Source organism: Mus musculus, chromosome 8, assembly GCF_000001635.26.
Source record: "Mus musculus strain C57BL/6J chromosome 8, GRCm38.p6 C57BL/6J".
NCBI classification, from domain to species: Eukaryota; Metazoa; Chordata; class Mammalia; order Rodentia; family Muridae; genus Mus; species Mus musculus.
In genome coordinates, this window is record NC_000074.6 from 20,594,861 (window position 1) to 20,619,606 (window position 24,746).

At 41.8% G+C, this 24,746-nt stretch overlaps 1 protein-coding gene and 1 pseudogene across 3 annotated transcripts in view; one reads left to right on the forward strand and one right to left on the reverse strand.

The window, feature by feature from the left end:
• Positions 1-736: 736 nt before the first annotated feature.
• On the reverse strand, positions 737-2,453 carry Gm21112 (annotated as a pseudogene).
• A 17,090-nt stretch (positions 2,454-19,543) lies between these two features.
• Gm21119 (predicted gene, 21119) overlaps positions 19,544-24,746 on the forward strand; it is a 32,346-nt gene continuing 27,143 nt past the window's right edge. Inside the window, exons 1-3 of one of the 3 annotated variants that reach the window (XR_003947210.1) lie at positions 19,544-20,493; positions 23,197-23,311; positions 24,144-24,317. Coding sequence is in view for 2 of the 3 variants with exons in the window: in XM_011242034.3 (XP_011240336.1) it covers positions 20,237-20,493; positions 23,197-23,311; positions 24,144-24,317 (546 nt within the window). In the remaining variant the exon portion in view is untranslated. The remainder of the gene's footprint in view (positions 20,494-23,196; positions 23,312-24,143; positions 24,318-24,746) is intronic. The other 2 variants (XM_011242034.3, NM_001270553.1) reach the window with 2 other exon arrangements.

Here is a 24,746-nt window from a genome sequence, read left to right on the forward strand (position 1 = left end):
TAACAGCAGCAAATGTACTGTATGAAGTAGTAATAAAATAATGTTATGGCTGGGGGTCACCACAACATGAGGAACTGTATTAAAAGGCTACAGCATTAGGAAGGTTGAGGACCACTGCTCTAGAGACTGTTGGGCTTCTAGCTGGGTTTTGTGGCTGCTCGTAGGTTCCGGGTCGCATGATCTAACAGTCAACTCCTCACTTTGGATGTCCTTTCTGATCCAGAAGACATCAGAGGCCATACTTAGTGAATTGAACTAGGTATCATGTAAGAAGTGGCGGAGAAAGCCTAGAGTCTCAGTGAATGTGTATTGTTGACATCAGATAAAGACATGTTGTCACAGACCTCAGAATCTCAGACCTATGGAGAAAATGGCAATGTCTCCTCTAAGGGGAGAGGCTCAGAGGAAAATGGCAAAGCCTTCCTCTGGACCAAATGTAGATATTGAGAGTGTGCACAGGAAATGTCCACTGTAGCTTTCTCTCCCTGGATATTTATAGTCTGAAGACTGTTCCCCTATAAAGACCATTCCTACTAAGATTAGGTAAACCTGTCTACTTGATCCAGCTGTATACCATACACCCTGTCTCCTTTGTTTATCTGTACCTACTAACCCCACTTCCTTGTTCAGCCATATGCACTCACCCTGCCTCTCTGTTTATATAATAAAAACATGTTTCCATTATGTGCTGAAGTTTCTTCAACTGAGAGCTCAGACCACCCAACCTTGGCTTTTCTGCTTCTGGATTTGTTTGTGTTTTTCATTCTCTTGCCACCCCAGTCAGGGCCATGTCCCCAGAGCCATGCTAGATGTAGCAGTGTTCTCTCCTGCGTGGGTCTATCCTTGAATCCAGCACTGGCTATAGAGTCCAAGTGCTTTGAGAATTCCTGGGTCAGGAGGCTGACCAGCGGTTCCAATGGTTGTAGGTCCTTTAGTTTGCTCCTCTGTTCCTGTGATAAAACACTCATCAAAAAAACAACTTAGGAGAGGGAAGGATTAATTTGGGTTGTGGGTCACAGTCTACCATCAAAGGAAGCTTGTGCAAGAACTCAAGGCTGGAACACAGAGGCAGGAATGGAAACAAAGACCATGGAGGAATGTTTACTGGCTTGCTCTATGTGGCTCACTCCGACAGCTTTCTTATACAGCCCAGGAGAATGTGCCCAAGGTTGGCACTGCCTACAGTGGTCTGAGCCCTCTCGCACCAATTAGAAATTAAGAAATGTTTCTTCCACAGACATGACAACTGGCCGATCTGATAGGGGCAGTTCTTTAGTTAAGGTTCCCCCTTTCAGGGGACTCCAAGCTTGTGCCAAGTTGACAACTGAAGCTAGCTATGATAGGGGTCTTTGTCCAGTTCCCTTCTCCGGGCGTGTATCCATTTCTCTGTAGCTGAGGCAGTCATTTGGTGGGCATTGCGGTCAGCTAGTGGACACTTGAAAATCCTAGATTCTTAACCTGTGGGTAGTGATCCTCTTGGGGTCTGCTATCCTGCATATCAGATATTACATTATGATTTATAGCAGTAGCAGATTTACAGTTATGAAGCAGCAACAAGATAGTTCTTCTAATACTATGAATGACACTTTATCAGTCATTTTCTTTACAACTGAAACTCTGGGAATTCCGAATTAACATCCTTGCCTGTGGGCTTCTTGTACACACCAGAAAAAGTTCCAACCTTGTGCTCCTAGTTGTTCTGCTGTGCTTTGTCTAAATGAACTTTTATGAGCCGGCTGCCATCCAGTTTCACACAGATCCTCTACCCACAATTTCACTTGGGAAGACCAAGTCTGCTGTCATGCACTACTGTCAGGGTGTGGTTTCTGGGGCGCTTCTGCTTATTTTTCATACGGATTTTCCAGGTTGGCTTGGGCAGAATCCTCCTCTGAGCAATGAACACTATTTGCTTCCCACTGAATTTTTTCTCCAATTCACGAACTAGCCTGACATGAATTTTCTGGAAAGACTTAAAACTGAGGAACTGGTACAAAAATTATGGTAGCTTTCCGACCACCACCAACTTCAATTTCCTTGGTTGTGGTGATGTTGACTTCCTGCAGCAGAGCCTTGACATCTGCGTTCATCTCCAGCTCGAGCAGCACCTGAGAGATGCCAGACTTGGAACTCATCCGGCTTCTCCCCATTTGGCTTCACAGTCTTGGCACTGGAGCTGAACATGGCTTCATCCTTACGGAGTGCCAACTTATAAAGAGGGACAGCTGTCGAGAGAACCGCAACAAGATAATTTTATGGTTGAGAGTCCTCACAACAGGAGGAGCTGTGTTAAAACTCCAACCACTGTCTTAGATGAGAGCCTGTAGTGAGTAAAGCTGACACAGGTGGTACTAAGGACCCCCTCCTCACAGTTTGGAGCCTCCCCAGCTCCTGTAGAACTGGCTTAGACCTCAGTGGCTACAACATTGAGGCTCAGCTCCTCTGTCCACCCAACTCTGTCTTCCTTTCTCACGAATATCTTGCTTGGGGGGGGGGGTAGAGGGGGAGTGGCGGGGGGGTGCATTTCCCAGCATCTCTTCCAGAATGGTTCCTAAGGAGCACACATCAAGACTTGGCAGGTCTTTGTAAAAATCTGGCATCCTTTTGGCATCCCCCCCAAATCATCTTAGAACATCTGGATTCTTTTACAGCTGAGAATTCCACATCAAGACGGGCTTTCCAGCTGTGGCTCGTGGCTGAAAGTCTGCTGTTTGCAGAGCAAGTACCTGGGTAATTTGGATACTGTTGTGGCCACCTCAGATGTTGATATAAAACAAGGAGAGACAGAGAGAGGCACATTCTATTTAAATAATCAAACCAAATCCAAGTGCTCGTACGCCACAGCTGCTTGGGGGAAAACAGTTCCAGCTTCTTGCCTTCTTCCAACTGGGGGCCTTCTGGCTTCCCCAAACCTGTGTGTGTGTTCTGGCTTTCACTTAGAAGAGAAGACACTGGTCTTTGCCTTCTGGCTGATCAGCCCAATCAAGCAAGGCACCTTGTCCAAAGGTGAGGTTGTGGCTTCATCATCCAAATGATACTTTGTGTTTTAGAGTGCCTGCAAATGTACTGTCATTGTCAGAGAAAAAATTTAAACTCTTTGGTCTGGGACTCAGGGACAGAATCCATAATTTCATGACTTCCTCTCAAGACTGTTCTCATGTTGTACAAGTTCCTGCCCAAACAAATCACCTACATTTTTTTCTGGAATCTCCTGCTCATTTGTTTCTGTCAATGCAGCAGTGGTTCTACCTCTCTACCCTTTGTTGCTGTTGTTGTTACATTTATTCTCTCCTACACACAATGCTACAGATACTTTTGTAGAAGCTGAGCACTGGAAAGTTTCATTGGAAGCTTCACATCCTGCCCCTGTGGCTAGGAGCTGTTCTTGACATCTGCTCTAAGTCTTGCCTCTCCGCCTCCCCAAGCTGTTCTTGCTCTAGGACTGCACTGAACTGTAGGAGCATAGGTCATCTGGAGAGTTCATATTAAACTGGAAACTTCAGGGGACCAGCAGGATGGCTCAGTTGGTCAAGGCGCTCTGCTGCTGAGTCTGATGACCTGAGTTTGATTCCTGGAACTCACATGGCAGAGAGAGAGAGAGAGAGAGAGAGAGAGAGAGAGAGAGAGAGAGAGAGAGAGAAGAGGAGAGGAGAGGAGAGAGAGAACTGACCTTCACGTGCATGAGTTTGTATGCATGAGTGAGAGTGGGAGAATAAATGGGAAAAATACACATGTAGAAAGAAGTGAGACAGGAAGTCACACAGTCTTCCTTTTCACCAGTCTCTGTGGGATGGTTTCCGGGCCAAGAGGAGCAGAGCTGCCCTCAGGTCTATCTCCATTCTGTCCATATCAGGGAGTTGGGCAGGGCTCTCCTGAGGAGGCAGCACACCCCCAGGCTCTGCTTCATCCACTTAGCCTAGGCCCGTGCTCCTCAACCTTCCTAATGCTATGACCCTTTAATACAGTTCTTCACCTTGTGACGACCCTTCCCTGCCAACAATAAAATTATTTTTGTTGCTACTTCATAATTGTAATTGTCCCACTGTTTCGAGTCAAAATGTAAATATCTGATATGCAGGATGGTCTTAGGCAACTCCTGTTGCCTGATATATGATGGCGTTGGGGTTGGGGGAGAGGGGCATAAGGGGTGCAACCCACAGGTTGGGACCTTAGAACCACTGTTCTAAGACCTTCCCAGAAGTCTTCACTTCTAAGGCAAACTTGGATCGAGACATTACTTGATTCCAAGACTCGGAGGCCCCCTGAGCTCTGTTTTATCTCACTTTGGGTCCGACAAGACACAGTTAAAAACAGTGATCCTTATGTGCCCCAGCCTTGTCTCAGCTCTCAATGTCAGCCTGTGTTGTCCTTGCAGCAGCTAGATGGGCATGGTGGGAGTTTGCAAGTGAGCAAGGGGGGGATGTTTGGGAGCCATACCCCGGGGAAGCAATCAGCAGCTACCAGGGGTGGGAAGAAGCAGAGGCTTAGCTGTGACTCAGCATAGCATCAAGCAAGAGCCCAGACAGCCTCAAAGATCTCTGGGTAGCCTGAGTTTAGGGCAGGCTTTCACACTCTTTCACTGCTCCATCACTGCCACAGGCTCCTTCGGAAGGAGGTGCAACTAAAACTTCCGGAAGTTTTCTGTAGCAGGTAGCTTAACACTGTCTCCTGGCAGCAGGCTGGTCACAGAGAGGGGGAGAGGAGGAATGTGTGGAAGTTGAGGCACACCACACCACAGCGTCCACCACCCACATATTATCTCACTTAACTCTCTCAGGACTCCAAGGAAGCTGATTCTAGTGTGTTGCTGCCTACGTCTGCTTTATAGAGAAACACAGGGAGGCCCAGAAGAGTCTCTTTACTCACTCAAAGTCATGGCGCCAATGAGCGATAGTTCATCTTTCTGGAGTTTCCCCAAGATCCTTTCTTATAAAGACTCTCAGTTTTTCCCAGTAGCTTTGTAGAATTAAAACGCACGGATGCCAAGGGCTGGGGACACAGCTTATGGGTAATTGTCTAGTCTGCAAAGCTTCGGATTTGAGTCCCAGCATTAGAAAAAACAAACTTATAAACTCCTATAGTTCTTCTTGTTTTTACTTGGTTGATTTTTGCCCCTGAGTTTGATTATTTCCTGCCCTCTACCCATCTTGGGTGAATTTGCTTCCTTTTGTTCTAGAGCTTTTAGGTGTGCTGTCAAGCTGCTAGTGTGTGCTCTCTCTAGTTTCTTTTTGGAGGCACTCAAAGCTATGAATTTTCCTCTCAGGAGTGCTTTCATTGGGTCCCATAAGTTTGGGTATGTTGTGGCTTCATTTTCATTCAACTCTAAAAAGTCTTTAATTTCTTTCTTTATTTCTTCACTGCCCAAGGTATCGTTGAAGAGAGTGTTATTCAGTTTCCATGTGAATGCTGGCTTTGAATTATTTATGTTGTTATTGAAGATCAGCCTTAGTCCATGGTGATCTGATAGGATGCATGGGACAATTTCAATATTTTGGTATCTGTTGAGGCTTGTTTTGTGACCAATTATATGATCAATTTTGGAGGAGGTACCATGAGGTGCTGAGAGGAAGGTATATCCTTTTGTTTTAGGATAAAATGTTCTGTAGATATCTGTTAAATCCATTTCTTTCATAACTTCTGTTAGTTTCAATGTGTCTCTGTTTAGTTTCTGTTTCCAGGATCTGTCCATTGATGAGAGTGGGGGTGTTGAAGTCTCCCACTATTATTGTGTGAGGTGCAATGTGTCCTGTGAGCTTTACTAAAGTTTCTGTAATGAATGTGGCTGCCCTTGCATTTGGAGCATAGATATTCAGAAATGAGAGTTCATCTTGGAAAATTTTACCTTTGATGAGTATGAAGTGCCCCTCCTTGTCTTTTTTGATAACTTTGGGTTGGAAGTCGATTTTATTCGATATTAGAATGGCTACTCCAGCTTGTTTTTTAGACCGTTTGCTTGGAAAATTGTTTTCCAGCCTTGCACTCTGAGGTAGTGTCTGTTTTTTTTTCCCTGTGATGGATTTCATGTAAGCAGCAAAATGTTGGGTCCTGTTTGTGTAGGCAGTCTGTTAGTCTATGTCTTTTTATTGGGGAATTGAGTCCATTGATATTAAGAGATATTAAGGAAAAGTAATTGTTGCTTCCTGTTATTTTTATTGTTAGAGTTGAGATTCTGTTCTTGGGGCTGTCTTCTTTTAGGTTTGTTGAAGGATTACTTTCTAGCTTTTTCTAGGGCGTAGTTTCTGTCCTTGTATTGGTGTTTTCCCATTATTATCCTTTGAAGGGCTGGATTTGTGTGCATTTGGTTTTGTCATGGAATACTTTGGTTTCTCCATTCATAGTTTATGAGAGTTTTGTTGGGTATGGTAACCTGGGCTGGCATTGGTGTTCTATTAGTGTCTGTATAACAACTGTTCAGGATCTTCTGGCTTTCATGGTCTCTGGTGAGAAGTCTGGAGTAATTCTAATAGGCCTGCCTTTATATGTTACTAGACCTTTTTCCCTTTCTCCTTTTAATATTCTGTCTTAGTTTAGTCCATTTGTTGTTCTGATTATTATGTGTCAGGAGAAATTCTTTTTCTGCTCCAATCTATTTGGAGTTCTGTAGGCTTCTTGTATGTTCATGGGCATCTCTTCCTTTAGGTCAGGGAAGTTTTCTTTTATAATTCTGTTGAAGATATTTGCTGGTCCTTTAAGTTGAAAATCTTCATTCTCATCTACTACTATTATCTGTAGGTTTGGTTTTCTCACTGTGTCCTGGATTTCCTTGATCTTTAGAATTAGCATCTTTTTGCATTTTGTAATTTCTTTGATTGTTGTGTCATGTTTTCTATGGAATCTTCTGCACCTGAGATTCTGTCTGTCTTGTATTCTGTTGTTGATGCTCACATCTATGGTTCCTGATTTCTTTCCTAGTGTTTCTATCTCCAGAGCTCTCTCCCTTTGTGTGCTTTTGTTTTTTATTGTTTCTACTTTTATTTTTAGATCCTGGATGGTTTTGTTCAATTCCATCACCTGTTTGTTAGTGTTTCCTGTAACTCTCTAAGGGTATTTGCATTTCCTCTTTAAAGGCTTCTAGCTGTTTACCTGTGTTTTCCTGTATTTCCTTCTTAAAGTCCTCCATCATCATCATGAGAAGTGACTTTAGATCCATGTCTTGTTTTTCTGGTGTGATGGTGTATCCAGGACTTGCTACGGTGGGAGAGTTTGGTTCTGATGATGCCAAGTAACCTTGGTTTCTGTTGCTTCTGTTCTTAAGCTTGCCTCCTGCCATCTGATTATCTCAAGTGCTTGCTGCCCTCAGTATATCTGATTGGAATATGTCCTTCCTATAATCCCAGTTGATTCAGGACTCCTCAGAGTCCAGCTTTCTCTGTGATCCTTTGATTGTGGACTCTTGTTAACCTGAGATTCTGGGTGTGTCAGAGTTTTTGGCAGTCAAGCTTCCTCTGAGACCCTGAAATACTGGTGTGACCCACCTTAGGATATCCTGAGATCCTGTTGTCCTGAGATCCTGCACGTGTTACAGTGCCTGGAAGTGGTGTTGCCATGCAGTCAGTGATCCTAAGATCACGTGGAGAGTCCTCTGGGGACTGTGGGGCTGTCCACAGACTCCACGCCCTAGGTGACTGGGTGCTGGCACTGACCAGAAGGGATTTGTGCCCCTGGTCAGGCCGGTTTTCTACTTCCCTTCTGCTGTGTAAGGTCCCGCACGATTGGATTGGAACGGATGTTGTGTTCCACTCACCAATGATCCTAAGATCGAGTGGAGAGTCCTCTAGCAACCATGGTGGTGTCTGCCAACTCTGCTCCCTAGGTGACAGGGTGCTGGTTCTGACTGGAAGGAACTTGTGCCCCTGGTCAGGGCAGTTTTCTGCTTCCCTTAGGCTCTTTTATACTGAGCCTCACTAGATTATTTACCTGCTTTAGGGTCCTGGGCACCTAGACATGCATACTTTAAGACATCAGCTCCTAGGCCTTCTATAAGGAAAGAAAACCAAAAAATTCAGTTAGTTTATAAATACTTTTCCATTGTCTCTTTTGAAGTACTGTATTGGATACTTTAACATGACTTAGTTAAAGAAACTACATACATTTTACTTTGTTGTATATGCTTAACTTTTGTAGATTTATATAGAGGAGTATTTTGCTGCTATGTGTTTTCTATGCACTATGTGGTAGAATTGAGTGGGGAATGCTCTGGAATTGGAGTTATGGACAGTTGTGAGCTGCCATGTGGGTAATAGCACTCAAAACTCAATGCACTACAAACAAAACTAGATCGCTTAACTACCAAGCCATCTCTCCATAATATTTATGTTACTTATACGATGTTATAGATAATACGGAAAGTTTTATCATAAGGTCTATTGTCAACTTTAATGCAAAAATATAACTAAGAAACATTCCGTCAATATGTCTCGTGTTGGCTAATGGACCAAATGAAGACATTTTGAACTGTAACCATGACCCTGCTCCCCCATATTCACCTTGTGCACATGTGGTGTGTGCATTGATACACATGTGAAGGACAGAGACTGACACTGTCTTCCTCTCATTTTCCTGTGTCCCACACATGAGGAATTAAGTGTGTGGTGGTCAGAGGATTTGCCGCTTGGCAGTTCTCTTCTGCCACATTATGTGTTCTGGGTCCCTCAGTTTTAAAGACATGTTCACTCACCCAAAACCCTGGTGTGGTTGATTTACTCTCTTGAAGCACACTGACTCTCAGACTTGCAGGCAAGTAAGCTTTGGGGATCCCACATCTTCACTCAGGATTTCAGGGCAAGTGTTTTACCAGTTGAGTTTTACCGACCACCCTAGCCCCTTATTCTTATTCCTATTCTTATTCTGCACTAGGTTATGAAGGGGAACCAATCACACAACTGTAGATTTTCTGTAGTCCCCTTGCTTCTAGATCATTTTGTAGCTCTAAGGGGCTAATTATTCTTTACTTTGGAGCTTGATATAGATAATATAAGAATAAATTATAAATTTTAGTTTCCAGATATTCTTTTGCTCATTGAATGTTTTCTTTAAAAACACTGAACTGTCCAACTGTAGTTTTTCATTTTGTCAGTCCATTTATTTCCCACACATAACTTACATAGCTACTGTGTAGAATGTAGATTCTACTATCTCTCCAGATCTTCCTATTCTTATATCTTTATGTTCCTCTTCCCAGTCAAGTTTAACACACTCTATAAATTTATATTATGAAATGGAACGAGCCATACTCTTTGGAACCCTAGTTTCATTTTGCTTAAAGTCTTTTGAATATCAAGCATAGGTTATCACTTTGTAGGGATATTTACCCAATTTTGGTACTGGTCCAGGGGCACACTGAGGATTTTATGGCAAAGCATGAGGTCCTGCTTTGCTAACATTTAGCACCTGGATTACCATGGACACTTTATCTATTACCTTAGGAGTGTGTTGTTCTCCTGCTGGTAGTGAGGTATGGAAACACTACTCATGGGCATAGAACAAAAGAAATGAAAAAAAATCAAAGTAATGATGACTTAGGGTTTAGATTTTCATTTGTTATCAAAAATTTATATAGATTCAAGAGATCTGTAGAATTGCATCTATAGGTCATTCCTATGCAAGACCCAAAGCCTGTCAGTCATCCACAGGACACACACAGCTTATCAAAATCTGTGCAACAACCCCCCACAGCCTGTTAATTATTCATAGGAAAAGCCCACAGGCTGGCAGTCATCCATAAGAAGTGCCCAAGTCCTGTCAACCATTCACTGGAAACGTCCCCAGCCTGTCAGTTATCTACAAGCAACTCACAAATCCTGAGAGTCAACCAGAAGAAATAATCACAGCCTGCCAGTCATCCACAGAAAATTCCTACAGCCTGTCAATCATGCATAAAAAATGGCCATGGTCTGTTAATCATCTATAGGACATGCCCACAACTAAACAGTTTTGCATACAAAGTGTTCAAAGCCTGTCATTTGTGCATTGGAAACTCCTATAGCCTGTCAGTCATCCAATGGAAACACCCACAGCCTGTCAATCTTTCCTAGGATATCTCAGAGCCTGTCAATCATTCATAGGCAATGCCAACAGCCTGTCATTCAACCACATGTCCTGGCCACAGACTGTCAATCATCCACAGTAAACACATACCAACCCTGTCACTCGTCCAAAGGACAAGCCCACAATCGGTTAATCTTCAATAGGAAATGCCTATACCCTGTCAATCATTCACAGGAAATACCCAAAGCCTGCCAACCATACATAGTACACATCTACAACTTTTCAATACACACAGGAAACATGCACAGCCTTTCAGTCATCCACAGGATATGTCCACAGCCTGTCACTCATCTATAGTAAATGGCCGCTGCCTGCAAATCATCCATAGGAAATGTCCACAGCCTGTCAATCATGTATAGAAAGTACCCAAATCCTGTCATTTACCCACAATGTATACCCACAGCTTGTTAGTCATTCACAGGAAATTCCCACAGACTTTCAATCATTCATAGGATATACCCAGATCATGACAATTATCCTTAGGACATTCCCACAGCCTATCAGGCATACGTAACAATTACAGCTTGTCAATTATCCATAGCAAATACCCACAACCTTTCAGTCTTCATAGGAAAAGCCCATAACCTATCAACCATCCACAGAAAATAGCTACAGCCTGTTAGTTATACACATGGCACACCCCCAACCTGGCAATCATCTTGAGGAAAAACCTATATCCTATCAATCATCCATAGGAATTCCCCACAGCTTGAGAATCATCCATGAGAAATGCACATAGCTGATAGTCAAATACCGCAGGGATAGTGTGGGTAGCACTGGAGTGCAGACATACCTGTGAGCACAGGTAAGACTGGAGGGACCTGCCCAGAACCCTCAGGACACAGGATCGGAAGAACAGCCATGGACAGGTCCTTCTGGTTTCTGTCTGCACCCAGGAGCTGACACTGTGCCACAGCTTTTCATACCCAAATTCCTCTCAGAGAGACCTGGTCTCCCAGGAGTACTGACACACAGGCTAGCAGGAGGGACAAGTCACAGTCAGAGACAGTGAGACCAGCTAGCGCCAGAGATAACCAGATGTCAAGAGGCAAGGGCAAAAACATAAGCAACAGAAACCAAGCCTACTTGGCATCATCAGAACCCAGTTCTCCCACTACAGCGAGCCCTGGATACCCCAACACACCACAAAAGCAAGTCTCTGATTTAAAATCACATCTCATGATGATGATAGAGGACTTTAAGAAGGATGTAAGTAACTCCTTTAAAAATACAGGAAAACACAATTAAACAGAAGTCCTTTAAGAGGAAACATAAAAATCCCTTAAAGAATTACAGGAAAATACAACAAACAGGGGAAGAAATTGAACAAAACCATCATCCAGGATCTAAAAATGGAAGTAGAAACAATAAAGAAATCACAAAGAGAGACAACCTTGGAGATAGAGCACCTAGGAAAGAGGTCATGAGTTATAGATGCAAGCATCACCAACAAAATACAAGAACTAGAGAAGAGAATCTCAGGTGCAGAAAAAGACAATAGGAAACATTGACACAACAGTCAAAGAAAATGCAAAATGCAAAAAGTTCCTAATCCAAAACATCCAGGAAATCTAGGACACAATGAAAAGACCAAACTTAAGGATAATAGGTATAGAAGAATGTGAAGATTCCCAACTTAAAGGGCCAGTAAATATCTTCAACAAAATTATAGGAGAAAACTTCCCTAATTTAAAGAAAGAGATGCCCATGAACATACCAGAAGCCGACAGAACTCCAAATAGATTGGACCAAAAAAGAAATTCCTCCTGACACATAATAATTAGAACAATAAATAGACTAAATAAAGACAGAATATTAAAAGCAGTAAGGGAAAAATGTCAAGTAACGTATAAAGGCAGACCTATCAGAATTACACCAGACTTCTCACCAGAGACTGAAAGGTAGAAAAATCCTAGGCAGATATCATACAGTCCCTAAGAGAACAAAAATGCCAGCCTAGGCTACTTTACCAGCAGAACTCTCAAATACCATTGATGGAGAAACGAAGATATTCCATGACAAACCAAATTTACACCATATCTTTCCATAAAACCAGCTGTACAAAGAATAATAGATGGAAAACTCCAAAACTAGGAGGGAAACTACACCCTAGAAAAAGCAAGAAAGCAATCATTCAACAAACCCAAAAGAAGATATCCACAGAAACATAATTCCACCTCCAACAACAAAAATAACAGGATGTAACAATTACTTTTAATCAATAACTCTTACCATAAATGGACTCAATTCCCCCCAGAAGACATAGGTGAGCAGGCTAGATATAGAAACAGGATCCAGCATTTTGCTTCCTACAGGAAACACACCTCAGTGACAAAGAGAGACACAACCTCAGAGTAAAATATTGGAAAACAATTTTCCAAGCAATTGGTCCCAAGAAAGAAGATGGACTAGCCATCGTAATACTGAATAAAATCAATTTTTAACCAAAAGTTATCAAAAAAGACAAGGAAAGACACTTCATACCGGTCAAAGGAAAAATCCACCAAGATGAACTCTCAATTCTGAACATCTATGCTCCAAGATGCAAAAGCAACTACATTCACAAAAGAAACTTTGCTAAAGTTCAAAGCACACATCATACCCCACACAATAATAGTGGGATACTCTTAGCAATGGACTGATGATGGAAACAGAAAGTAAACAGAGGTACAGTGAAACTAACAGTAGAAATGGTTCTAACAGATATGTATAGAGCATTTCATCCTAAAGCAAAAGAACATACCTTCTTCTCAGTACCTCATGGTACCTTCTCCAAAACTGACCATATAAATGGTCACAAAACAGGCCTCAACAGACACAAAAAGAATGAAATAATCTCATGCACCCTATCAGATCACCATGTACTAAGGTTGGTCTTAAATAACAACAACAACAACAATAGCAACAACAAAAAACAGAAAGCACACATACACATGGAAGCTGAACAAGACTCTACTCAGTGATAACTTGGTCAAGGAAGAAATAAGAAATTAAAGGCTTTTTAGAAGTTAGTGAAAATGAAGACATATCACAACAAAACTTATTGGACACAGAATGCAATTTTAAGAGGAAAAGTCAAAGCTTTAAGTGCCTCCATGAAGAAACTGAAGAGAGCTTACAGCTTGACAGTACAACTGAAAGCTCTAGAACAAAAAGAAGAAAATACACCCAACAGGAGATGAAGGCAGGAATGAATCAAACTCAGGGCAGAAATCAACCAAATAGGAAGAAAAGGAGCAGGGCTGGCAAGATGGCTCAGTGGTTAAGAGCACTGACTGCTCTTCCAAAGGTCCTGAGTTCAAATCCCAGCAACCACATGGTGGCTCACAACCATCCATAACGAAATCTGATGCCCTCTTCTGGAGTGTCTGAGGACAGCTACAATGTACTAAATAATATAATAAGTAAATAAATCTTAAAAAAAAAAGAAAAGAAAAAGATCTATACAAAGTATCAACCAAACCAGGAGCTGGTTCTTTGAGAATATCAACAAGATAGATAAACACTTAGGCAGACTAACAAGAAGGCACAGAGACAGTATCCAAATTAATAAAATCAGAAATGACAATGGAGACATAATAACAAAATATGTCTTTAAAATTATCTTTAATGTTGAATATTGACAGTTGTAAATATTATAATCATGTTCTACAAAAAAATAAACGGAAGGTGAATATGCAAATTTTATCAGGAATTTGTACAGTGACCTAACTAAAGTTTTATTAAGCACTGTCTGAATTTGTCAATAGATATTGGACCACAAAAAAAAAATAATGCCACTGGAAAAAAGAAGAAAGAAAGAAAAAAATAAAAGAAAAAAAAACCAAATATAAATAGGAGCAAATAGCACAAGAACATGAAGTGACTCACAGTGTCGCAGGACCATCATGAAGAACCAGAGAAGGGCACCTGACTCCAAGATTTTTGCCAGCTCCCTCTTCTACCCTACCTGCCCATCCGGAGGAGCACACAGCTGCCAGTGGATGAGAAAAACCCCAGTTCTCTTCAGTATGCTGAACTTACCATAGGTAGAGGTAGAGCGAATGGATCAAGCCATCTGTGAATGGTCTGGCCAGTCCAGGTTAATGAGCATGAAATGGAGTCCCTTGTAGGGTCTCCCTGTGTCCTGAGAAGGTCTTGGGGCACTCCCATCTATGTGAGTGAGCCAGGTCTGGGTGCCAACATCAAGAGAAGTAAGCTCAGGTCTCTGGCCCTAAAACAAGTACCTTGGTCTGAGCCAACAGAATGTCAGGCTTCTTTCCTATAGAATAATAAATCCAAGTTCGGAAGACTCTCCAAGCCAGGGAACATTTCTATATCAGAGAAAGAACTGTGGAGTTCAACAGTGCCTGCTCCACAGTCAGCTGTGACCCTTTACGTAGGCTCCTGGTACAGCCAGCATGTCTGGCCTCCTGAAGGCACTGAGTTATTTCTGGACTAGGAATCCAGACCAGAGACACCTAGCAGCCGCAAATTGACCCTCCTGCCTTGTTGCCCCCTCCTATTTATCTGAGATGAGGTCAGAAACTGACATTGTATATTCATTTCTGGCCAATCAGAACATGTCACTACACCCTTATTTACCAACAGACCCTGTCAGCAGACAGAGCTGCCTCACTGCCAAAGACGCGGTTTAATGGAGGCAGATAGTGATGAACTTCACAGAGGCTGGTGTTCCGAGGGTGCGGGCAGCCACCTGTGCTATTGTAGTGGGGAGTGCCCTCCTCCTTGTAACCTGTAAAGAGACATCATGTACTGCTCTGGCGTGACTATGGTTTCTGAGCAGCTGCTGGACTTAATTAAATGGCCCTCCGAGGGTTTCTCTTGGAGATGATGACCCATGTAAAACCCCCATCCACCTGCAAAGCAGTCCCCCTAGATGTGCCTGCTCCTGCCTGCTCCTAGCCCTGCCTCTGTCTGGAACCCACCCAGACATGAACAGGCTTCTAATTGCATGGTGGCTTGCCAGGGCCTTCCCACATCATTAGGATTCATCAACATAATGCCTTGGCTCCAGCCACAGCTGCCCAGCCAATCATGGGCCACCTTGACCTCAGGAAGGAGGTGACTTGTGATGTGAGCTCCTGCTGAGACCTATGTTGCATCACTGTCACATGAGAAGGGGGCTCCAGAAGGACTTGCCACCAAAAGCATGCTGAAGCCTGCCATCAAATATTGATAAAGGCAGAGGGGAGAGGACTATGTAACTGAATTATCAATGACCAGACCTGGCTCTCAGGCCCTGCAGTCAGGGATGGGCCTACATGGTGGGCTTGCTGTTATTGTTGTTTTTTTTTCATGAGACTCCTTGTTTGATTTACTGACTTGAGTTAATTTTTTTATTGCTTAATTGTTTTATTTACATTTCACATGTTATCCCACTTCCTGGTTCCTTCCCTGCACACCCCCCCCCCTCACTCCCTGCAACCCTGATGCTCACAGCCAACTATTGAACTGAACCCAGGTCCTAAGTGAGGAGTTAGAGAAAGGACCGAAGGCTGTTTTTAAACAGGGACACTCGGGTTCATTTTACTTTGAAACAATTTGTCAAGCATGTTTGTTAGATTGGGCTCATGAGGCAAACACCACACAGGCATTCAAGGTCAGAGCCACTAGCTTGCCACATGGGTGACCTGCCTTCCCAGGAGGCGAGGGTGAGACCTGAACCACATGCTCCTAAGGCAGCCCAGGCTGGGCCTATAGACTGCAAGCCCTAGAGGCAATGAGGAATGGGGATGGGAAGCAGGTATGTGAGGCAAGAAACTTCGGGAGGTTTCTTACCTTTTCAGCTTACTGAGACCTTTGAGAATGTTCTGAGCTTTCAGCAGCATTGTGTTGTGTTACTTAGGGCTCTTACATGTATCCTTTTATCCTACATGCAGCCTGTGGCCACCCTGTTAGGAGACAGTTTCCTGAGTCCAGTCATCTCAGAAACTCCTTGGAATACCTTGCTGACAGGCTCAAAACTGAGTTTATGTTCCTAGGCTCCAGAAGCTAACTCCTTCCTGTTCTGCTCCTTCAAGTGTTCCAGGTTTGTCTGATGGCCAGTGGAGGATGTAAAAAGGGAAGACAGCTGTTATCCCTTTATGTAAACTAAGGCACATAAGTCATAAGTGTGCTGCCTGTCTTGACTTAATTAATGTGTGTAACTTGCCCACTCCTTTGTTCCCTTAACATTCTAAAATTCTGGGCCAGAGTCCAGAAGGGGACCTGACAGCAAAAGCTAAATCAAGGACCCTGAAACACGTGACCCAGATAAGGCCAAGAATGTCACCAATGTTAACTTCCTTGTTAATTTCCTTGCTTAAGCCCTTATGTCAAAATTGGTCAATGCAACAGCCCACCCTTGCTTTTTGTTTCCATTCTATAAAAATGTTGTACAGCTCCATTCCGGGATACAGTTCAGATCATGAAATGTCCAACTTCATGAGCACTCAGAAAATAAAGCTTTCATTTTTAAGCTTCAAAAAAAAAATAGGCACTATCAATCACAGGTCATTAATATCTCTCAATATAAATCGACTCAATTTTCTAATTAAACACACACACACAAACACAAGCAAATAGAATGGATGTGAAAACAAGATACACTATTGTAGTGCATACAAGAAACACACATCAGCAATAAAGATAGTCATTACCTCAGAGTGCAGTGCTGAACCAAAATTTTTCAAGCAAGCAGACCTAAGTATCAAGCTGAGTCAAACCAAGACGAAAACCTTCTAATATCTAATATTATAGACTTTTAACCAAAGGTAATCAAAAGAGACAGGCTTCCCTGTATGAGTATCCTTCATAATGTATGAGTATACTTCATATACTTCATATACTTCATACAGGCTTCCCTGTATGAGTATGCTTCATACTCATCAAAAGAAAAATCTACTGAGATGATATCTCAATTCTGAACATCTAAGTTTCAAACACAAGGACAACCACGTTTGTAAGAGAACACTATTAAAGCTTAAAGCATACACCAAACCCCATAGATTATTAATGGGAGACTTCAACACTTCTCTTTCACCAATCTACAGGTCATTCAGACAAAAACTAAATGGAGAAATAATAAAACTAACAGATGTTATCAATCAAATGGACCTAAGCATTATGTGTAGAATATTTCACCCCAAATCAAGAGCATGTAACTTTTTCTCATCATCTTCTGGAACTTTCTCCAAAATTGACCATATCATTGGTCACAAAGAAAGCCTCTTCAGATACAAAAAATTTGAAATGACCCCTTGCATCCTATCAGAACACAGTAGGTTAAAGGTGGACTTCAATAACAACAGAAAAACCAGAAAGCCTACACACTCATGGGAACTGAACAACTCTCTACTCAATGATCTCTGGGTCAAGGAAGAAATAAAGAAATTAAAGACGTTCTAGAATTCAATGAAAATGAAAGCACAACATACCTGAAATTTCAGGGGCACAATAAAAGTGCTGCAAAGAGGAAAGTTCATACCTCTAATGGCCTCCCTAGAGAAATTAGAAAGCCCTCATTCTAAAAATTTAAAACTACATCTGAAAGCTCTAGTAAAAGAGGCAAACGCACACAAAAGGAGTAGACAGCAGGAAACAATCCAAATCAGGACTGAACTCAATCAATTAGACACAAAGAAAACAACAAAAAGGATCAACAAAATCAAGAGCTGGTTCTTTGAGAAAATCAACAAGATAGACAAACCCTTAGCCAAACTAAAAGGCATAGAGACAGTATCCAAATAAACAAAAATCAGAAGTGTTAAAGGATACATAACAATAGACAATCAGAAAATTCAACGAATTAATAGGTTTTATTGAAAGACCTGTATTCACAAAGTTGGAAAGTCTCAATGAAATGGACTTTCTTTTTCTAAACAGATACCACTTACCAAAGTTAAATCAAGACCAGGTAAACTATTTAAACAGTCCTATAATCCCTAAAGAAGTAGAAGCATTAAAAGCCTCACAACCAGCTCTTACCCTCTTGCTCTCTTGCCTCTCTCTTCCCCCTTGTGCCCCCCCTCTCTCACTCCCTTCCCCTCTCTCTCCATGTGACCATGGCCAGCCTCTATGTCTCTACTTTCTCCTTCTGTCTGCCTTTCTCTGACTCTGCTACCCTCTTAACTCCCCTCCCCATGAGCTCCATTCTATACTAAAAAAAAAAAAAGTCTCACAACTGAAAAGCCCAGGGCCAGATGCCAGATGGTTTTAGTGCAGAATTCTACCAGAACTTCAAAGAAGAGCTAATACTCCTCAAACTAGTCCACAAAATAGAAACAGAAGGAACACTGCCAAACTCATGGTATAAGCAACAGTCACCCTGATACCTAAACCAAGAAGCACTGAACAATGAAAGAGAACTTCAGACCAATTCCTTTCATAAACATTGATGAAAAAATACTCAAGAAAAGACTTGCAAAACAAATACAGCAGCACATTAAAAACATCACCCATCATGATCAAGTACACTTCATCCAGGGATGCAGGAATGATTCAATACATTGCTAGGGTTTCTTCTTAAAGATAAAAATGTTTTTAAAACAGAGTGATGGGTGCATAATTTTAATGACATACTAAGAAAGCACTACTAGATTGTATTCTTTCTTAGAATGAACTTAAACATAAGTATATTACATACCTGTAAACCCATTATTACTGAAAGATAAATTATGTTTATTTCATGTGTATGTATGTCTTGCCTACATGTATGTGTGTGCACTGTGGGCATGTCTGGGCCTGTGACAATGCAAGAGGATTTGGATAGCCTATAATTGGCTTTGAAGATGGTTGTGAGCTGCCTTGTAGGTGTTATTGTAGGTTTCAGGGTTTGTAGCTGACAGATATTGAGGATTTCCTTTGTTCTCCAGTAGTAACAGGTTTCCTTCCATTCTTATGAACTCTGGTTAGTAGGGTGAAGAGTCTAGTTAGACCCAGCTCAACCTATTGCACTGTGATGACAGAAAGGTGACCTTCAGAAATCAGTCCTAACCATCAGATTGTGTAGACCACCCAATACTCTTGGCACTAGCCTGTGCTGATAGTTGAGGCGTAATGTAGGACCCTTTGGTTAATGACTCAACAGGTTGCAACCCATTCCTGTTACTGGAGGTGTAACTTGGTGGCACAGGATGTGTAGTTGGAGCCTTGTCTCCTCTGTCAGTTTTTGGCTCCATAAGGATCCCTTGCATAAATGTATAGGAAGCTGCTAGAGTAGCTGATTTCCATATAGCTTTTCAAAAGGCCTTTAGTGTTTGTGGTCCCTCCCCTTATTTCCTACTTTAGCTAGGCCTGCATGCCAGGGCTGTGGGTGCTTGTATAACCAAAGGAAACTGACCCTCTACATGTTTCAGGTAGGAATCCCTGTGCAGCCAACAAGGGTGACCTGGATACAATGGAGAGACTCATCAACTCCAGTCAATATCATGTTGATGAATATAATAGGAGGGGCAGGTAACGGAGCCTGAAAGAGGTGAGGGCTGTGGAAGGGTGTACCCCATGCCTCTACCTGTCTCTCACAATTGCCTCTTATTAAACCCTCCTGCTCTAGATTTTCTGTCTCTCTTTATAACACTCTACACTACTTGCTCTTCCTTGGGAGATAGCATTCTCCCACTGGTTCCTTACAAGATACTAATCCTGTGCGGTTATTTAGATCATAGTTCTCATCTCAGATCCTTAACCACTAACATCCTTAAAAGAGGCCACATAACATATTTGTGGTGTTGGGTCTGGATTTGGCAACACAGGATGATCATTTTTGCCCCATCAGGCCAGTTAGGTCCACATATTGGCAGGGCTGCAGGGTTGCAAAGTATCTAAACCATCACCTATCTGCCCTCAGTATTCCCTTTGAAGGCCATGCACGTAGATCTAGTGCAGAGTCAAAACTGACAGTGCTTTGCCCAGGCACCCAGGAGGGTGGGCTCCTGCCACTGCACTCTGAGGAAGAAATGCATAGAACACACGCATCATAGATAGCACCATTGTGTGCTCAGAGCATGTCACTGTGGTGGTGCTAGCAGGGCTGTGCTGCTGCTACTTGCTGAAGTACAGTTCACTTCACACTGAACTGGTTGTGCTCTCCTGCTTTTTAGATACAAGAGTTGCCTTTTTTTTCTTTAATTATAGAATTTGAGAGTCAGATATCAGTTAAAGGGAAGGGAAGAGAGGGAAGAAGGTTCGTGGGCTACCCTAGGCTCCAATAATGGAGGAAGAAATCAACTATGATTCCCAGACAATGAACATCCCCAGAAGGAGACGCTGGTACACTCACCTGTGGCGTTCATGTCTGGGTCTTAGATGCATGCATCCTCAGAAAAAGAAGAAATATCCCCTCTACTTGATTGGCTATGATCCTATAGGCCCATTACAACGAGCGGCCAGCGTGGGTGACCTTGATACAACAGAGAAGTTAATCCACTCCAGTCAACATCATGTGGATGAATCTGATAGGAGGAAAAGGTAATGGGGCTTGAAATTGGTGAAGGTGGGGGGGTACACAGAGGTGGGTGGGATCTGTCAGGTGTACTCAGAGATAAACAGAAAAATCAACTTTCAGGGCCACATCCTAATGGAGGAGAGATGTCATGCTTAGGGTCATTTCCACTGGGGTCCCCTACATTGTGTTTAATGCTCTTAGTAATATGAGACCTGCATACCCTGAAACAACAGGTCCTAGGCCTTGATCAAACTACATCATTTTATTTTTATGTTACACTAAAACTTTGAAGACACTCATGCACAGCAACACACACACATGCACGCACAAAGGTTTTTTCTATGTGCATTTTCGTTGAACCATGTGTGACACAATCAGTACTTGGTCCCCTGGAAGTGGAGCTATACACAGTTGTGAGCTGCCATGTTGGTGCTAGCAATCAAAGCTGAGCGCTCTAGAAAACATACCTAGAGCTGTTAACTGCCAAGCTGCCTGTCTAGATTTGTCTCAATATATAGAACTTTAGCACTAATATACAACACTGAAAAATTTATCATAAGATAAATCATCAACTGAAATGGAAAAAATCACTATGAAATCTTAGATCAATATGACCCATTTTTATAATGGATCAAAGACATTTTGAACTGGAACAATGATACATTCCCCCACCACCACCAATCCCGGTTCTCATCATATGTACATGTTATTTGTGCATTGATACACATGTTAAGGGACTGACATTGTCTTCCTCTCACTTTTCTGTGTCCCACACATGTGGAACTAAGTGTGGGGTGATCAGAGAAATAGCCACTTGACAGTTCTCTTCTGTCACATTGTGGGTTCTGGGGACTGAACTCTGGCCATCAGGGCCCCTGGTGGGTTCCACCCAATGGTCCCTCAGTTTTAGAGACATGTTCACTCACCCAAATCCCATGGTATGTTTGATTTACTCTCTTGGAGCACACTAATTCTCAGACTTGTAAGCAAGTAAGGTTTGGGGATTCCCATATCGCCACATCTGCATTCAGGTTTCCAGGGCAAGTGTTTTACCAATTGAGTTTTACCAACCATCCCAGCCCCTCATTCTTATTTCCTATTTTTAGGTCATACTAGGTTATGAAGGGGAATCAATGACACAACTGTAGATTTTCTTTCTGTAGTCCACAAGCTTTTTGAGTATTTTGTAGTTCAAAGATGCTTGAAGTTGGAACTTCATATAAATAATAGATGAATAAATTATAAATTATAGTTGAGGATATTCGTTTGCTTAATGAATGTTTTCTTTAAAAACACTGAGTTGTCCAACTGTAGTTTTTCATTCTGTCAGCCCATTCGTTCCCCACACATAACTTAGATATCTACTGTGTAGAATACACATTCTGCTATCTCTCCAGATCTTTCCAGTCTTATACCATTATGTTTCTCTGCCCAGTCAAGCTTCCTTACATTCTATAAATTTAAATGTTAAATGAACTGAAGCATGCTCATTGGAACCCTTGCTTCATTGTGCTTATAGCCTTTTGAATATCAAGCATAGGAGCTAGGATGGCATAGGTTATCACCTTGTAGGGATATTGACCCAATTTTGGTGTGAGTCCAGGAGCACATTGACCATTTTATGGCAAAGCATGAGGTCCTCCTTTGCTACCATTTAGTGCCTGGATTACCATGGATACTGTATCTATTACCTAAGGACTAGGTTGTGCTCCCCCTGCTACCAGGAATGGAAACACTACTCATGGGCATAAAAAAATGAACTGTAGAAATGAAAAACAAACAATCAAAGAATTGATGGCTGATGTCTTAGAGTTTTGTTTGTTTTTAAGAATTTACATAGATACAAGTGATCTGTATCATTGCCATTTACCTGTGGATTGTGCCATATTTTGTTCAATGTAAGGCACAATGGGTTTCATGATAACCCTTTATTTTGTAGAGAAACAAAGTTAAAAATATTGGCAATTATAGTTGCTAAATAATAGAAATGATGAATGACATTCCAATGTTAGAGAGGCTAAAATGTGAATGAAAAGGGACAGTGAGCCCAGTGTCACTGGCCACTATTTAGGATGAGTTAGGAGGATTATCATGTTCAAGACTTGGTTGGTGAAAAAGAGTTATTTTTAAAGACATGTAAACTTCCTTGACTAGAAAAGTTTTATATGTGTACTGTTGATAGAATCCTGTTTTACCTTCACTGAAATGTTGTGTTTGTTATAACAAGGAAGAGAAATCATTATCATGATGAGCAAATGCTGAACTCTCAGGAGCTGTAAATGCTTGTAATGTTCTAGCAGAGTACTTGCTCATCCAACCTGAAGCCTCCCAGCAGCCCCGGGTAAGATAACAGCTATGCTTAATCTCCATTCTTTGGATCTGGAAATGGAGTCATGGAGCTCATAGAAATCCCAAGTAGTCACTAGTGAGTACCAGATATTAGAGTAGGATTTGAATTCATGCTGAGATGAACTTACTGGGAACTTTTCTATGATGCTTTGTACAAAGATGAAGGTAGTGAGAGAACACCTGCCTTATGTGGACACAGCCATGCACATTATCCCTAGCACAGTAAATGAACATTTGAGTAGTTATAAATAAATAAGGCAATTCCAGTTATTTTCTTGCATCAGAAGAAAATTTGCTTCATAGTATGTGGTGCTTAAAGGAGATGGGGCTCTTATTTAGCATTTGGGAATGTCCCTAAATGTCCTTTCCATTTGCAGGACTTCGCTGCATTATGCATGTGCCCACAACCATCCAGACGTGGTGACACTATTATTAGAAAATAATTCCAGCATTAACATCCGGGATGATGAAGGCTGCACACCCTTGATTAAGGTAGCTATTGGCCATCTGTTTTGACATGAAATGGATAGAGGTTGTCCTTGTTTGGTTTCTCTTGCTGTGATAAAACACTGACCAAAAACAACTCAGGAAAGGAAGTGGTTATTTGGCTTACATTTACACATCACAGATCATTCTCAAGGGGAACCAGGGCAGGAGCTCAAATCAGGAACTGGAGGGAAGAACTGAACTGGAGTTCACAGGAGAATGCAGCTTTTCCATGGCTTCTACCAAGCCTTGCTCAGGTGTTTACTTTTTGTTGTTGTTGTTGTTTTTGTTTTTTAACAAAATTGAGGACTTTGTCCCAGGCATGCCCCAACTCCTAAAACCTAGACTTTCCTACTTCTATCTCAATTTAAAATTAAAAAAAAAAAAAAAAAAGTCCACATAGTTAACCAGAGGCCAGTCTGATAGAGGCATTTCCTCAAGTGAGAATCTTTCTAGGTGTGTTAAGCCTGTGTTACACTGGCAAAAAGAAAAACAAACAAACAAATAAACAAAACCAACCTACAAACAAAAAACCTAACCAAACAACTAATCTCTGCACTGCAACAACGAACCAGCACAGAGCCTGAATTCTTAGAATATCTAGGTGTGTTGGCAGAATCCTTAAACTCTACCACTGGGAAAGAGATGTGGTGGGGAGATTATAAAGTTAGGCAAGCAAGCCTGGGGGTTCTTGAAAGACCTTGTGTCTAAAGAGAGTGATAATATGCAGAAGTGGAACTCTATGTTTTATTTTAGGGAAACTATTCAGTGCAATGGTAGAAAACATCTCTCTTGACTTCCTTGAATTTAAGATGTATTTCTTTGTACAATTTTACAGGCCACCCAACGAGACAATGTGGATTGTGCTTCCGTATTGCTCACCCACAATGCAGATCCAAATCTGATAGATTCCAGTGGGAACACAGCCTTCCACCATGCTATATCCAGGGGTAACATAAGGATTGTAAAAATGCTCCTTGAGCACAACGTAGACATTGAAGCCAAAACAGAGGTAAAGATCACTCAACTTCATTCCCAGGGCACCTCTAGCAGTGACACGCACATCTATTTTCTACACACAGAAGCTCATGCATTTTCACTGTATCTGTTCAGTGGAACACTTTTATTTTCACCAAATATGTTTTTTCATATTTTTGGTAGTTCATTCAAAAAAAATAGTGTATTTTGTCTCAGAATTGGCCTTGATTTTAAAATTCAAAAATAAAGGATTTAGGACCACACAAACATCACATACGCACAGACAATAAAAATAAATTCATTTCAAGTTAAGTGATTGTAGAATAAATAGAAATGTGTTGATGCAAAGAAGGTACTGATATGTGTTTGGCTTAGGATAAGGGTAGACTGGAAAACGAGAGAGGTAACAGGCAAATGAAGAAATTTGGTCACTGGAGAAAATATGCCAAAAAAGTTATTTAAG